A 14,344-nucleotide genomic window follows, 5' to 3' on the forward strand; every position below is an offset into this window, starting at 1 on the left:
TCAGGTCAGTCTGTCTCTCAAACCTCAGCGTCAGGTCAGTCTGTCTCTCTAACCTCAGCGTCAGGTCAGTCTGTCTCTCAAACCTCAGCGTCAGGTCAGTCTGTCTCTCTTACCTCAGCGTCAGGTCAGTCTGTCTGTCTTACCTCAGTGTCAGGTCAGTCTGTCTCTCTAACCTCAGCGTCAGGTCAGTCTGTCTTTCTTACCTCAGTGTCAGGTCAGTCTGTCTGTCTTACCTCAGTGTCAGGTCAGTCTGTCTCTCTTACCTCAGCGTCAGGTCAGTCTGTCTCTCTTACCTCAGCGTCAGGTCAGTCTCTCTCTCTTACCTCAGCGTCAGGTCAGTCTGTCTGTCTTACCTCAGCGTCAGGTCAGTCTGTCTCTCTTACCTCAGCGTCAGGTCAGTCTGTCTCTCTTACCTCAGCGTCAGGTCAGTCTCTCTCTCTACCTCAGCGTCAGGTCAGTCTCTCTCTCTTACCTCAGCGTCAGGTCAGTCTGTCTCTCTTACCTCAGCGTCAGGTCAGTCTCTCTCTCTTACCTCAGCGTCAGGTCAGTCTGTCTGTCTTACCTCAGCGTCAGGTCAGTCTGTCTCTCTTACCTCAGCGTCAGGTCAGTCTGTCTCTCTTACCTCAGCGTCAGGTCAGTCTCTCTCTCTACCTCAGCGTCAGGTCAGTCTCTCTCTCTTACCTCAGCGTCAGGTCAGTCTCTCTCTCTACCTCAGCGTCAGGTCAGTCTCTCTCTCTTGCCTCAGCGTCAGGTCAGTCTGTCTCTCTTGCCTCAGCGTCAGGTCAGTCTGTCTCTCTTGCCTCAGCGTCAGGTCAGTCTTTCTGTCTTACCTCAGTGTCAGGTCAGTCTGTCTCTCTGTCCTCAGCGTCAGGTCAGTCTGTCTCTCTTACCTCAGCGTCAGGTCAGTCTGTCTCTCTGACCTCAGCGTCAGGTCAGTCTGTCTCTCTTACCTCAGCGTCAGGTCAGTCTGTCTCTCTAACCTCAGCGTCAGGTCAGTCTGTCTGTCTTACCTCAGCGTCAGGTCAGTCTGTCTCTCTAACCTCAGCGTCAGGTGTGTCTTTAGTTGCCTTCCACTGAATGCAGGGAAACATTTGGTATTTATTTTTACAGCAGCTCAACCAGTGACATTTTGATGAGAAATAACAGTATTTATTGTTTGTGGACTTGGACAAAAGGGGAACATTTCCTGGTTCAAGTATGGCTGAAAGAGGGATGTAAAGTCTGACAGTCTGTTTTTAGTCTGCTGGTTTAGCATAACTGAATGCAAATATGCTAAATATCAATGATATGGATAATAGATCTAAAACACAGATGATGGAGACTAATTGGAAATATATTTATCAATCAATCAATCAATTGAAACCTGTCCTGCTCTCAGAGGTCATGGATTGGAGGTTTGATAACTGGAACAAGGCTGCCACCTGCTGGTGAGATGATTCTACAACACTGCTTGAAAATCCTTTTTTAAATAATTTAACCTTTATTTAACTAGGCAAGTCAGTAAAGAACAAATTCTTATTTACAATGACGGCCTACCCCGGCCAAACCTGGACGATGCTGGGCCAATTGGGCGCCACCCTATGGGACTCCCAATCACGGCAGGATGTGATGCAGCCTGGATTTTGATGATTCTAGAACACTGTTTGAAAATCCTTCTTGACCAGCTCCAGGTATGTTTAGAGACATGGTAGCTTCTTGACCAGCTCCAGGTATGTTTAGAGACATAGTAGCTTCTTGAACAGCTCCAGGTATGTTTAGAGACATGGTAGCTTCTTGACCAGCTCCAGGTATGTTTAGAGACATGGTAGCTTCTTGACCAGCTCCAGGTATGTTTAGAGACATGGTAGCTTCTTGACCAGCTCCAGGTATGTTTAGAGACATGGTAGCTTCTTGACCAGCTCCAGGTATGTTTACAGACATGGTAGCTTCTTGACCAGCTCCAGGTATGTTTTGAGACATGGTAGCTTCTTGACCAGCTCCAGGTATGTTTTGAGACATGGTAGCTTATTGACCAGCTCCAGGTATGTTTTGAGACATGGTAGCTTCTTGACCAGCTCCAGGTATGTTTACAGACATGGTAGCTTCTTGACCAGCTCCAGGTATGTTTAGAGACATGGTAGCTTCTTGACCAGCTCCAGGTATGTTTTGAGACATGGTAGCTTCTTGATCAGCTCCAGGTATGTTTAGAGACATGGTAGCTTCTTGACCAGCTCCAGGTGTTTTGAGACATGGTAGCTTCTTGACCAGCTCCAGGTATGTTTAGAGACATGGTAGCTTCTTGACCAGCTCCAGGTATGTTTTGAGACATGGTAGCTTCTTGACCAGCTCCAGGTATGTTTAGAGACATGGTAGCTTCTTGACCAGCTCCAGGTATGTTTTGAGACATGGTAGCTAGCTGGTATGCTGGACTGGTTGGACACATAGTTAAGGCAAAGTTTGAATGAATAACTGACAACTAAAATAGTACGTTCAATAATTTATATTTTTAGCTCAAATAATGTGGTTTAATGTGGAATTGGAACATTTTGGAGTCACTTGGTTACATTTAAACAGCATGAGAACAAAACACCAGACTCTCACAGGCTTCATTCATTATAGATGTTTATTCCTTCAAATGGGAAGAAGATGGATACATACAGTGATAGAATTACATTCAGAACATATAATAGTATCTCCATGGTAACAGTGATAGAATTACATTCAGAACATATAATAGTATCTCTATGGTAACAGTGATAGAATTACATTCAGAACATATAATAGTATCTCTATGGTAACAGTGATAGAATTACATTCAGAACATATAATAGTGTCTCTATGGTAACAGTGATAGAATTACATTCAGAACATATAATAGTATCTCTATGGTAACAGTGATAGAATTACATTCAGAACATATAATAGTATCTCTATGGTAACAGTGATAGAATTACATTCAGAACATATAATAGTATCTCTATGGTAACAGTGATAGAATTACATTCAGAACATATAATAGTATCTCCATGGTAACAGTGATAGAATTACATTCAGAACATATAATAGTATCTCTATGGTAACAGTGATAGAATTACATTCAGAACATATAATAGTATCTCTATGGTAACAGTGATAGAATTACATTCAGAACATATAATAGTATCTCTATGGTAACAGTGATAGAATTACATTCAGAACATATAATAATATCTCTATGGTAACAGTCATAAGGAAGTCACAACCTGACAAACTGTAGGCCAGGGTTGGGGTTAATTCCATTTCAATTCCAAATGTTCCTCATTGAAAAGCATTGCAGAGAAATGGATTTCCAGTGTACTTCTAGAACTGACTGGAATTGATCTCAACCCTGCTGGAAGCCTAATTATTAACATCAACAAGAGTAATGGCAGCACATCATCAAGGAATTAAACTGTATTTTATTTATTAAAATAGAATTCTGTCCCCTTACATACTTTTTATATTTGATATAAACAGAGAAGAGATGGACAGAGAGGGAAGAGAAGAGACTATAGATATATATAGACATAGAAGAGATGGACAGAGAGGGAAGAGAAGAGTATAGAATATAGATATATATAGACATAGAAGAGATGGACAGAGAGGGAAGAGAAGTGTATAGAATATAGATATATATAGACATAGAAGAGATGGGTAGAGAGGGGAGAGAAGAGTATAGAATATAGATATATATAGACATAGAAGAGATGGACAGAGAGGGGAGAGAAGAGTATAGACTATAGATATATAGACATAGAAGAGAAGGGAAGAGAAGAGTAGAGACTATAGGTATATAGACCCTCATTACCATTACAACCCTCATTACCAATTTAACCCTGATAATCATTAGTCTAACAGTAATGATAGTTTGTTGATATGGTGTGAGCATCTGTACCCAGATCATCCAAAGATCCTTCCAGAACTATTTCTCATGGAATTGTAAAGATTCCTCACTACGGAAGGAATTCTTCCAACTGGGTTAGGGGGAAGTGGTAGGTTTAGTATCTTGGACAATCTTTTGGGAACACCTTGACAGGACCTGTGTGATGTTCGTTCAACTTCTCTTCGAGTGCTCCCAAGGTTAGTTGATCCAATGTCTTCTTCTGTACCTTGTTGTTCCACCCCCAGTGTGCTTTGGCCATCCACTCACTCTTCTTCTTCCACTCATCTTTCTTCTTGTTCGTCTTGTTGTCAATCTTGTTCTTGTCCAAACAGCAGTAGGCTGTCCACAGGAACTTTGGGATGTTCACTCGGTTGTTCAGTTTGTTCTTCTTACTGGGCACCGCTCCAGTCACCACATAGGCCTTTATCTTCCTGTTGTCACGAAAACAGTCCGTCATCAGCTTTTCTCTGACATTTTCCTCCATTTCTCTCCAGCTGCCATTGTTGATGGACACCACCTGGGGAACGATGTTGGTCAGGGTAAAGGTGGACTTCTGAGTATCCAAGTCATGAGCATGTGAACTTGGGAAGAGATGACCTCTGTTCACCCCTTTATAATCTATTTCGTCTTGGCCATGACCATAGTCGTTGTTATCAGCCTGGTTTTTGTACGGGACTTTTTTCATTTTCTGCATTTCAGGGCTGTTCTTTTCCCCATTGAGCTGCAGGAAACAACAGTCATACAGTCATTCACTAGTTCTGTACAGTAACCTCTATTTTCAGGGGGGGGGGGGTCACAATCCACAATCAAGACAATCAAGTCTCTACACCCGCCACAGTGGTAGTTTTATATTCTGTAACATAACTGTCTGTGATATATAGCAGTAAACAAATACACATGTTATGTTATATGAATAAACATTAGTCCTACCTGGGGCTCTATCATCCAGGGATCATCTGGTCGACCCGTTGTATTACCAGTGAAGGTGTAGGCTGAGAACACAGGGATCCTGTTGGTCGTGTCGTAGAGAGTTGCAAACCTGTAGGTGTTGTTGAACAACTGGCAGATCGGCTTGTAGCGGTTCTCGTTCTGGCCCAGGTTCTGGACTGTCCCATTAACCAAAATACCTGGGAGATTTGGAGTTATCCCCTGCATGAAGAACTCCTTGCACTGTGGAACAACACTGAAGTTCGCCACTACATGAGAGAGAGCAGGAGGAAGGAGAGAGAGAAGGAGGAGAGTAGAGAGATGATTCAATACCCCCATCATCACCTGAAGACTGTACACCACAGAGACAAAGATGAAGTTACAGAGACCAGTTGGTAGACTGGAGACTGTTGATCTGAGTCAGGACAGACTGATTTAAATAGTTATTACAGAGACCAGCTGGTAGACTGGAGACTGTTGATCTGAGTCAGGACAGACTGATTTAAATAGTTATTACAGAGACCAGCTGGTAGACTGGAGACTGTTGATCTGAGTCAGGACAGACTGCTTTAAATAGTTATTACAGAGACCAGCTGGTAGACTGGAGACTGTTGAGCTGAGTCAGGACAGACTGCTTTAAATAGGTTTTCAGAGACTCCTCCTTCATGTGTCAAGACAGAAAGGGTTGATTTGCATAAATTCCTCTGTGTGTTTCCATGGAAACTGCCTTAACAAATAACATGTGACTCACCTGTAGTTTCTAACACGTATGGACCCAGAACTTAATCACACAAGATTATAGTTCTGGGTTAACGAGATTAGACTGCTCTAAATAGTGACTGCATCCACACTTTGGTTCTGGTAGAACAACGTTTTAGGATAAAAACATGACTTTACTCAGCATAGAGTCTGTCAGAAGATACTCATTACACTATTACAACAGTGGGACTGTTCTGAAATTACGGTTGCTGAGTTCACATTCATTAATATCCCACAAGGCTTAACACTTAACTCAGCAACCCCCCCCTCTATCCTGTTAACTTGTAACTTTGTGAGGGTGGAGACGTCACTAACCAGAACTCAGTTCTCATTATTGGAAACCAGAAGATGTCAATAATGGTTTCATTTATTGGTGTTGTTTATGTTGATGTATTGTGGTCTGACCACTGCTGAGTTTATTTCCAGTAACTGAAGTAGTTCACAGTAAGAGTTGACACAAGGCTGTGTATGTAGAGTTAGAAAATGTGGTTCCTAACAACACTGTGGTCAGAGCAGCACTGGACTGTTTAACACCTCAGACTCAGCAGCTGTAGATTCTTCAGTTGAGGCCTTTTCTCAGTAAGAGTAGAGGAGACTGGGGAACAGACTAACAATTTTAGGCTTTAGTTTATTCATTATATTTTTGTGCAAACATACATATCTCAGCTACCATTACACACTATGTATGTTCCTAGGACGTACCAGTCATTTACAATTCAACCGAGTGGCGGATATTAAATGTTACAATTGACCCAGTAGGTGAATGTTCCACAGGTCAATAATTTAACAAAAAGAGAAGCAGCAAGTATATTTACTTCAGGGACTCAAAACCCTTTTTCTTCTTCAATAAAACTAAAAGTCATCAATGGATTTAAACAAAACCTCTTGGGAATGTTGAGAAACTAAACAAGCAGGACCAGTGTTGCTATTGAACGTTGGCTTGTATGATGTATGATATACTATGAATCAATTTCTCATTTCATGAAACTACAGGAATCTGTCACGTTCCTGACCTGTTTTCTCTTGTTTTGTATGTGTTTATTGGTCAGGGCGTGAGCGGGGTGGGCATTTCTATGTGTTGTGTTTCTATGTTGGGTTAAAGGGTTGCCTGGTATGGCTCTCAATTAGAGGCAGGTGTTTGGCATTTCCTCTGATTGAGAGTCATATTAAGGTAGGTTGTTCTCAATGTTTGTTTGTGGGTGATTGTCTCCTGTGTCTGTGTACCACACGGGACTGTCTTGGCTGTTCGTTCGTTTGGTGTAGTCTGTTCCTGTTCGTGAGTTCTGCGTGTAGTTATGTAAGTTCCATGTTCAGGTCTGTCTACGTCGTGTTTGTTATTTTGTAATTTCCAAGTGTTTTCGTATTTCGTCTTCGAGTTTCAATAAATATTATTTATGTCTAATTACCTCGCTGCGTATTGGTCCACCGATCCTTCTCTCCTCTCCTCGTCCGAGGAAGAGGAGGAAGACGACAGCCGTAACAGAATCCTTTGTTTCAGGGAAACATTATATTTGTTCAACATGCGTGTGGGGAGGAGTTCCCATTTCTGTCCAATGAGGTCATTTCTGGACAATATTTCAGCAAGTAAAATGATGGTTCTACTTTAGAATGTGGAACACACAGCCAATAGGGAGGTTTGATTGTTACACATGATAAATAGTCACACCTGTTCCACATACAGAGGAGTTTATCCAACCCTCCTTGTCCAGTCTTGACCACTAATTATACCAGACAGGACTAACTCTAGGCCAGTTCCTCTGTTTACTTCAGACACATCTTCTTACACATATCATCACAGAAAAGTTAATCAGTTAGATAATGTTTACCCAGTGGCATCCTGAGGCATTGATAGATCATGAGAGAAGAAAATATTAAAATTACAATTTCTAAGCTGCTCATTTATTATGGAAAAAGTCACCCCAGCACACTCTGAGGCAGGCCTTGGAGACAGGAAGGACATCACCCTCTTCTGGTCTTCACCCCACCAGGGACAGTGATGAACTGTGAGCTCTGTAGGAGGCTCCTGGTAAACAGCGTCTGGTCAATCCACTGCTGCTTCTTGTTGAGAGATGCCCGCCGGCTCTCTGGAATCACCAGCTGCATTTAAGGGAGAGAGAGAGAGAGAGAGGCAGGAAGGACATCACCCTCTTCTGGTCTTCACCCCACGGGGGCAAGTTCAGAAGCCTGGGGTGGATACAAGGGGGCCTGGGGTAGATCACCAGGGACAGGGGCCGAACGTGAGGCAGGAGGGAGCGCTGGAGGTACCTGTATGTCCAAGGGTTCATACCTAATACATACAGAGAATACATAAGTGACAGATACAGTACTAAGCATTCTCAGCACCATGACAGCAGATCTACAGCATGAAAGGTAAGTGACAGATACTAGATTTAGTTGTGTAACTAAAGGACAAAGAATGCATAGGTCTTTATGACAGATACAGGAAGGAGTGTCATAATGGAAGGGGTTTCATCTGTAAAAAGTCCACACTGCATTTATGGAAAGCTGTGTATCATTCAATACATGGACAAATAGTAAGATTAACACAATGCATATCTTCCATTATTGTAAAGTATTCATGCTTGCAGAATGCCAAGGGAATTGAATAGCCTACCTAACATTGCAGAACTATATTCATGTGTAGATTGAAATGCAAGGCAAATGTTACGTTCCACAGTTTCTGTGTTGTTGTGGGTTTGTGTGTATTTCATTAAATGGCGTCCTGTGTTGGCTGTTGGTCTGTAAAAGTTGTTGAAAGTATTTTGTAGCCTCTCCTGCAGAGGTATGTGTATGCCATAGGACTGAGTGTTTTGGGGTTATTGAAATTGTTCACTAAGTTTGAATTATTCTGTTTCATTTGTTCCCAGAGGGGAAGGGGAAGGCACCTTGGGAGTGTTTAGGCAAGAGGCCTGCGGGCATACATAACCCGTAGTATTGAATCTGTCTATGCACACTAGGTAAGACCTGGGCGGATCACCTCCTGTATTTTGGTTAGCCGCCAGTTGGTGCTAAAGGTTAGGTAAGCTGTGGGAAGGCAGGTAAGGTAGGAGAGGGGACTTATACTTTGCTTTGGTTCGGTCCAGCCCAGTTTCCCCACCTTAACGTGTTTAAGGAAGAATTAGATTCCCTGTAAACGGTATTTTTCCCTGCCGTCCTTCCCCGCACCTACGATCACATACCTTTTTCACTCCACGGGGAGTTGAGTTGTAGCAGGGTGTTGCGTTCCCTCCTCCAAGAGACGTACGTAACAGAAAATATCACGATTTCTACGCCATTAAACTAGATAACATAATACATGTATAAACTAATCCATGACTGATGCATGTTGGATAAAACTGTGTTATACACTGGAACCGAAAATAAACTATTGTACAGTAGCATGTTAAAGTTACTGTACTGTAGCCTGCATCACGTAAACACTATTTCACAACTTCACAGACGTCTTACAACATACAACAAAGCACGAATATAAGCGATAGTATGCATTAAAATAGCTACGATTGTAAAAATAGTATTGAAAATGCAGACAAGTGGCCGCTGATTGTACCGGTAGTTACCGATACCAAACCAATGCTACGGGTATCATAGGTAGATGACTGCAGAGATTGAACTGTATAATGTTTTCAATTCACTTTTCCATTCTTCTTACAACTTCACAGATGTAGCAATAAGATTACAATCCATTTCATTCAACCTTATTAAAGATACTTCCTCTGTAACTCTCCGTTTGATGTAAACAATGATTTGATGAGGAGAAAGTGTCATGGCCGCCGTTTGCTTTTGGGGCGGAGCTAAGGTCAAAGGGCGATTATGATTGGACCACACGTGGTTGGATACGGTTTTTTGCGACTTTCTCGCATTGCCATTGGTGGATTATCGCTAGTTGAGACTGGCTAGACATCCGGTTGGCCTTAAACAGGAAAATAATGCGCAAAAGATTATAGCAAATTCGTGAAGCATCCTTATTTTGTCCCTCCCCTGTTTTTTTTAGACCTAAAACTTAGTTTACTGTGGTGGAGAAAACAGGGACTTATGTGGATGTCCGCTGCCCTGTAGTGTCATGTTGGATAAGTGCAACAGGACGGCTGAACTAAACCTAAATCAAGTCACACACTGTGTCCCAATCGACAACGATAACAGGCAGAATTTCAAGGCAATATGTCAGAATTGGCTTGTTTTAATCCCAATTAAACTGCTGATTTAAGGTGTCGTTATTTGATTGATTTTGAAGGCCTCGTCGACGTTTCCTTCGCCGGGGGGGGGGTATCCCATAACACCTTGCGACAGGTAGCGGAAATAATAAAACAAAATGTCTGAATTAATGGCGGACAAAGTCACCGGTTGGGAGAAAAATGTTCCAGAGGCATAGCGAATAACTTTGTGAAATGTACCTGTATTTATTCACCAAATTGTTTAAAAGCTCAACAAATTACTTTCATGTGAATTTTCTATTCAAATGTTGAGTCAGTGCTTTTTATCAGCCCGCTAGCCAAGCTAAGTTGGCATCGAATCCAAAAACTAGCTAGCAGGCGATATCTTCCTGCATATCAGCTGTTAAGAGATGAACTAAACTAACCAAGTGTAAAGTCAGCAATGTGGCAATTGTGAAGACCCAGACATTTCTTAACCCTGAATTGAGGAACTTGCTGGTCAGCTAATGACAAATGTAGCAAATCTATAAACAATTCAGAGACTAAAGATGGCAACTGATGTGTTCATTTCACATATGATTTGAAAACGTTGGAAATGCAGCTAACCAGCTGTACAGCTGTTCAATCTAGGCATGTTAGCCAGCCAAGTTATTTGTACATTATTACATGATCAGTCAATACAGATGGCGATATAGTTGTTTCATCTTACCACCCAAAGGCATTGCATGCAGCCGGCTATATTCGTATTCCCCGTGGACCGGTTCATACGTGAAAACATTCTGCTGCAAGGCGTCAATTTTCTACAGAACTCGATTTAATATCGAAGGCGGATAAAAACGGAAAGATATGCCTACTTTATGAAACACCGTTTTCCACCACCACGAGTGTATAGCTGATTGCATACAATGCCTACAACTTGATCAAGCCTATGAATATACAAAACTGTTTCCGAAACCATTGCACATTAATAAACGTAGTTGGAGGTTCTCAGCAACTTGAACCAACACTGACATTTGAGCAGTGAGGTTAATTCCCCCCCTTATGGTTCTGCCCTGTTCTCCTTAGGTTGAAGCACATCCCACCCCATCACCCAGACAGATGTAAAGAAGTTGGGAACCTCCGGCCCAACAGGAACATCACCCTCTCCCAGGAGTTAGTTAGGAGTTTATTCAGCAGCATCACTGTGGTTAGATGGAAGTAGATCCACACATTGTTCTCTATCATGCAGAATTGTCCGCTCATTATAACTCATAAAGCTCATTGTAAAATACAGATGTGGGTACTGCACTGTGTACAAGTGTTCTTTCCTGCCCCGGGGGTTGGTGATAGAGGGGAGGTACGTGCCGTGACGTTGGCTCCCTCTGCTGGGAGAACCCGGAATGGAGACGCTGATGGCACCAATTAGGGGAGAGTACCAACCAGCCGTGCAGGCCGCCTAAATGGAGCGCTGCGGGGGAGGAAAAGAGAGGAGGGCGAGAAGCTCCCGGGGAACGGAACCGAATACGAGGATGCGGCCCTGAAGAAGGATCGAGCCGACCCTAAGTTATGTTGTCATGTTTATTTTATGATGTCAAGTAAAGGTGTTTTCTGATAGGGAGGTTCTGTCTCTGTGCACACAAACACAACACGGTTTTACCACATAATGTATTCATTTAATACATATTCCTGTTTGATATGCATGCATATCATTAATTTGGACATGTTCTCCTTTATAATATGCCAGGGTTTGTTTTGTATCCAACACATTTAGCTTACATTGTGATGAAGCAGTGATGTAGGACTCCAGTTCCGTCTCCAGACCACATAATGAGTGTCTTGGTGTCGGATACTTTTGCTTCCATCTGTCCAAGAGTGTTTCTCATCCATTCTCATCTAATTCTACTCATTCGTGATGTTGGAATATTTTGGGAGGTGATGATTGACAGTCGACTCCTGATACTTTGTATAAGTGAAAACTCTCTGAAGTGAACTAAATTTGTTTTTCTAGTCACAATTCAATAACATTCTCCTGATAACTGCATTTCCTGGTTTAGTGCAAGCCAGTGTTGTAGTACTCGGAGTCCAGTATCGAGACCACATTTTGAGTGTCTCGGTCTTGACTCGGCGTCGGACATTGAGGACTCATAATTTTAAAAACTCCTAATTATCATCTTCGATTCTGTCAGCGCATAAAACCGCTTTGTCAAATATAGACACTCCTTTTTGAAACATATCTTAAGTCTGGATTGTGAAATTGTGACTTTTTGTGTGAGTTAAACGTATGAACTTTAAAACAAGTTTTAATGTCTGACTGATGTTTCTGCAGCTTGAAGATATAAATGCCCAACGTGACATGGAGGTAGATTATAAAGGTGTAAGAGTCGACCACCAGGCTGCGGATGCAGACTACGATAAAACAACATGGATATGGACAGAGGTCACCTTTTCCCATGTTAGTACATGATGATGATACCAAGAAGTCCACGTTCACCCTGACAAACGCCGTTCCCCACAGGAAAGATCCTTCAACCGAGGCAGATGGTGTAAAATGGAGAGTCAGAGAAGCTCTTGTGAAGAACTGTAAGGATGCTAACGACCAGACAACAGTCTATGGTGACTGGAGCAGTTCTCAACAACATCAACAACGATCTGAACAACAGAGTCCCAGATCTCCTGTGGACAGCCTGAATAACATGCTGAACCATCATTATGGTGGGGGTGTCCAGTCCACCCCTAACCCTACCACTACCCCCTAACCCTACCATTAACCCCTAACCCTACCACTAACCCCTAAACCCTAACCCTACAACTAACCCTACCTCTACCCCCTACCCCCTACCACTAACCCCTAACCCTACCACTAACCCCTAACCCTAACCCTACCACTAACCCCTAACCCTACCACTACCCCCTTACCCTACCACTAACCCCTAACCCTACCACTAACCCCTAACCCTACCACTAACCCCTAACCCTACCACTACCCCCTAACCCTACCACTAACCCTACCACTAACCCCTAACCCTACCACTACCCCCTAACCCTACCACTACCCCCTAACCCTACCACTAACCCCTAACCCTACCACTACCCCCTAACCCTACCACTAACCCCTAACCCTACCACTAACCCCTACTCCCTACCACTACCCCCTAACCCTACCACTAACCCCTAACCCTACCACTAACCCCTACTCCCTACCACTAACCCCTACCACTACCCCCTAACCCTACCACTAACCCCTAACCCTACCACTAACCCCTACTCCCTACCACTAAACCCTAACCCCTAACCCTACCACTAACCCCTAACCCTACCACTACCCCTAACCCTACCACTAACCCCTAACCCTACCACTACCCCCTACTCCCTACCCCCTAACCCTACCACTAACCCCTAACCCTACCACTAACCCCTAACCCTACCACTAACCCCTAACCCCTACCACTAACCCCTAACCCTACCACTAACACCTAACCCTACCACTAACCCCTAACCCTACCACTAACCCCTAACCCTACCACTAACCCCTAACCCTACCACTAACCCTACCACTACCCCCTAACCCTACCACTAACCCCTAACCCTACCACTAACCCCTAACCCTACCACTAACCCCTAACCCTACCACTAACCCCTAACCCTACCACTAACCCATAACCCCCCAGATCAGTGTCCAAAAGGTGATATTCCGAGAGCGCTTCTCCTCAAGGATGGGGATGTACGTGATCATTGTGTCTATGATGATGACTGTGTCTCTGTTGGGGTCAAAGGTTATTACCTACCTGTTGTATTTGTTTCTGTGCTGGTGATGATGATGTAGTGACATAACCACCAGGAACCTGTGACATCATCAGGTCAAGCAGGTAATAATGGACCTGGTTTAGTCTGACCTGAGATACACGCTGTGATCAACATTCACTATTAATGACAATACTTTCTGAACTATTAGCACAGTAGACTACTGACCTGGCCTGCTTTAGTTGACTACTGTACTGACCTGCTTTAGTAGACTACTGACCTGACCTGCTGTAGTAGACTTCTGACCTGCTGTAGTAGACTACTGACCTGACCTGCTTTAGTAGACTACTGACCTGACCTGCTGTAGTAGACAGCTGTATTAGTTGTAAACAAACATTGTATACCCTCAAAACATGGTTAAAACTATAATTTTGATATCATGGATTGTCAGTCATTGCATCAGAAGCTCTGTCTATGAATTTGAGAGTGTTTACATTTCTCCAGCCCTTTTCCCTCAGCTGTTAACCCAAACAGTGACGGGGTGAGACAATGTGTTATTGTTTGAGCTGCATATTGCCCCTGTATACTGTAGGTAGTCTAGAGGTTAGAACGTTGTGACAGTAACTGATAGGTTGCTTGTTCTAGTCTCTGAGAAGGCAAGGTGGAAACATCTGCCGTTCTGCCCTTGAGCAAGGCATTTAACCCCCAACAACAGTTACTGTTCCCTGGGTGCCGTGGATGTTGATTAAGGCCGTCCCCCCCACCTCTCTGATTCAGAGGGCTTGGGTTTGATGTGGAAGACATATTTGGGATGAATTCCTTCAACTGACTAGGTTTCCCTTGTTCCCCTGTCAGGTTCTGTTTGTTTTATCACTGTAACCATAGAGATCCTACTTTATTTTCTAAA

General features: G+C 43.2%; 1 protein-coding gene across 5 annotated transcripts; it reads right to left on the reverse strand.

The window, feature by feature from the left end:
• Window positions 1–2,584: 2,584 nt before the first annotated feature.
• On the reverse strand, window positions 2,585–9,345 carry LOC129845591 (endonuclease domain-containing 1 protein-like). Of its 5 annotated transcripts, none has more exons than XM_055913445.1 (4): window positions 9,114–9,345; window positions 7,485–7,853; window positions 4,811–5,076; window positions 2,585–4,601 (listed from the first exon to the last, which is right to left on the reverse strand). In XM_055913445.1, exons 3-4 carry the CDS (start codon window positions 5,033–5,035, stop codon window positions 3,996–3,998), a joined length of 831 nt encoding a protein of 276 aa, XP_055769420.1. In that variant the 5' UTR covers window positions 5,036–5,076; window positions 7,485–7,853; window positions 9,114–9,345; the 3' UTR covers window positions 2,585–3,995. The 5 variants fall into 5 exon arrangements, with proteins under 5 accessions (XP_055769420.1, XP_055769419.1, XP_055769418.1 ...); XM_055913444.1 differs by having other exon boundaries at window positions 7,485–7,663; window positions 8,746–9,345; XM_055913443.1 differs by having other exon boundaries at window positions 8,746–9,345.
• Between the last annotated feature and the right edge of the window lie 4,999 nt (window positions 9,346–14,344).

Source organism: Salvelinus fontinalis, unplaced genomic scaffold, assembly GCF_029448725.1.
Source record: "Salvelinus fontinalis isolate EN_2023a unplaced genomic scaffold, ASM2944872v1 scaffold_0324, whole genome shotgun sequence".
Classification (NCBI taxonomy): Eukaryota; Metazoa; Chordata; class Actinopteri; order Salmoniformes; family Salmonidae; genus Salvelinus; species Salvelinus fontinalis.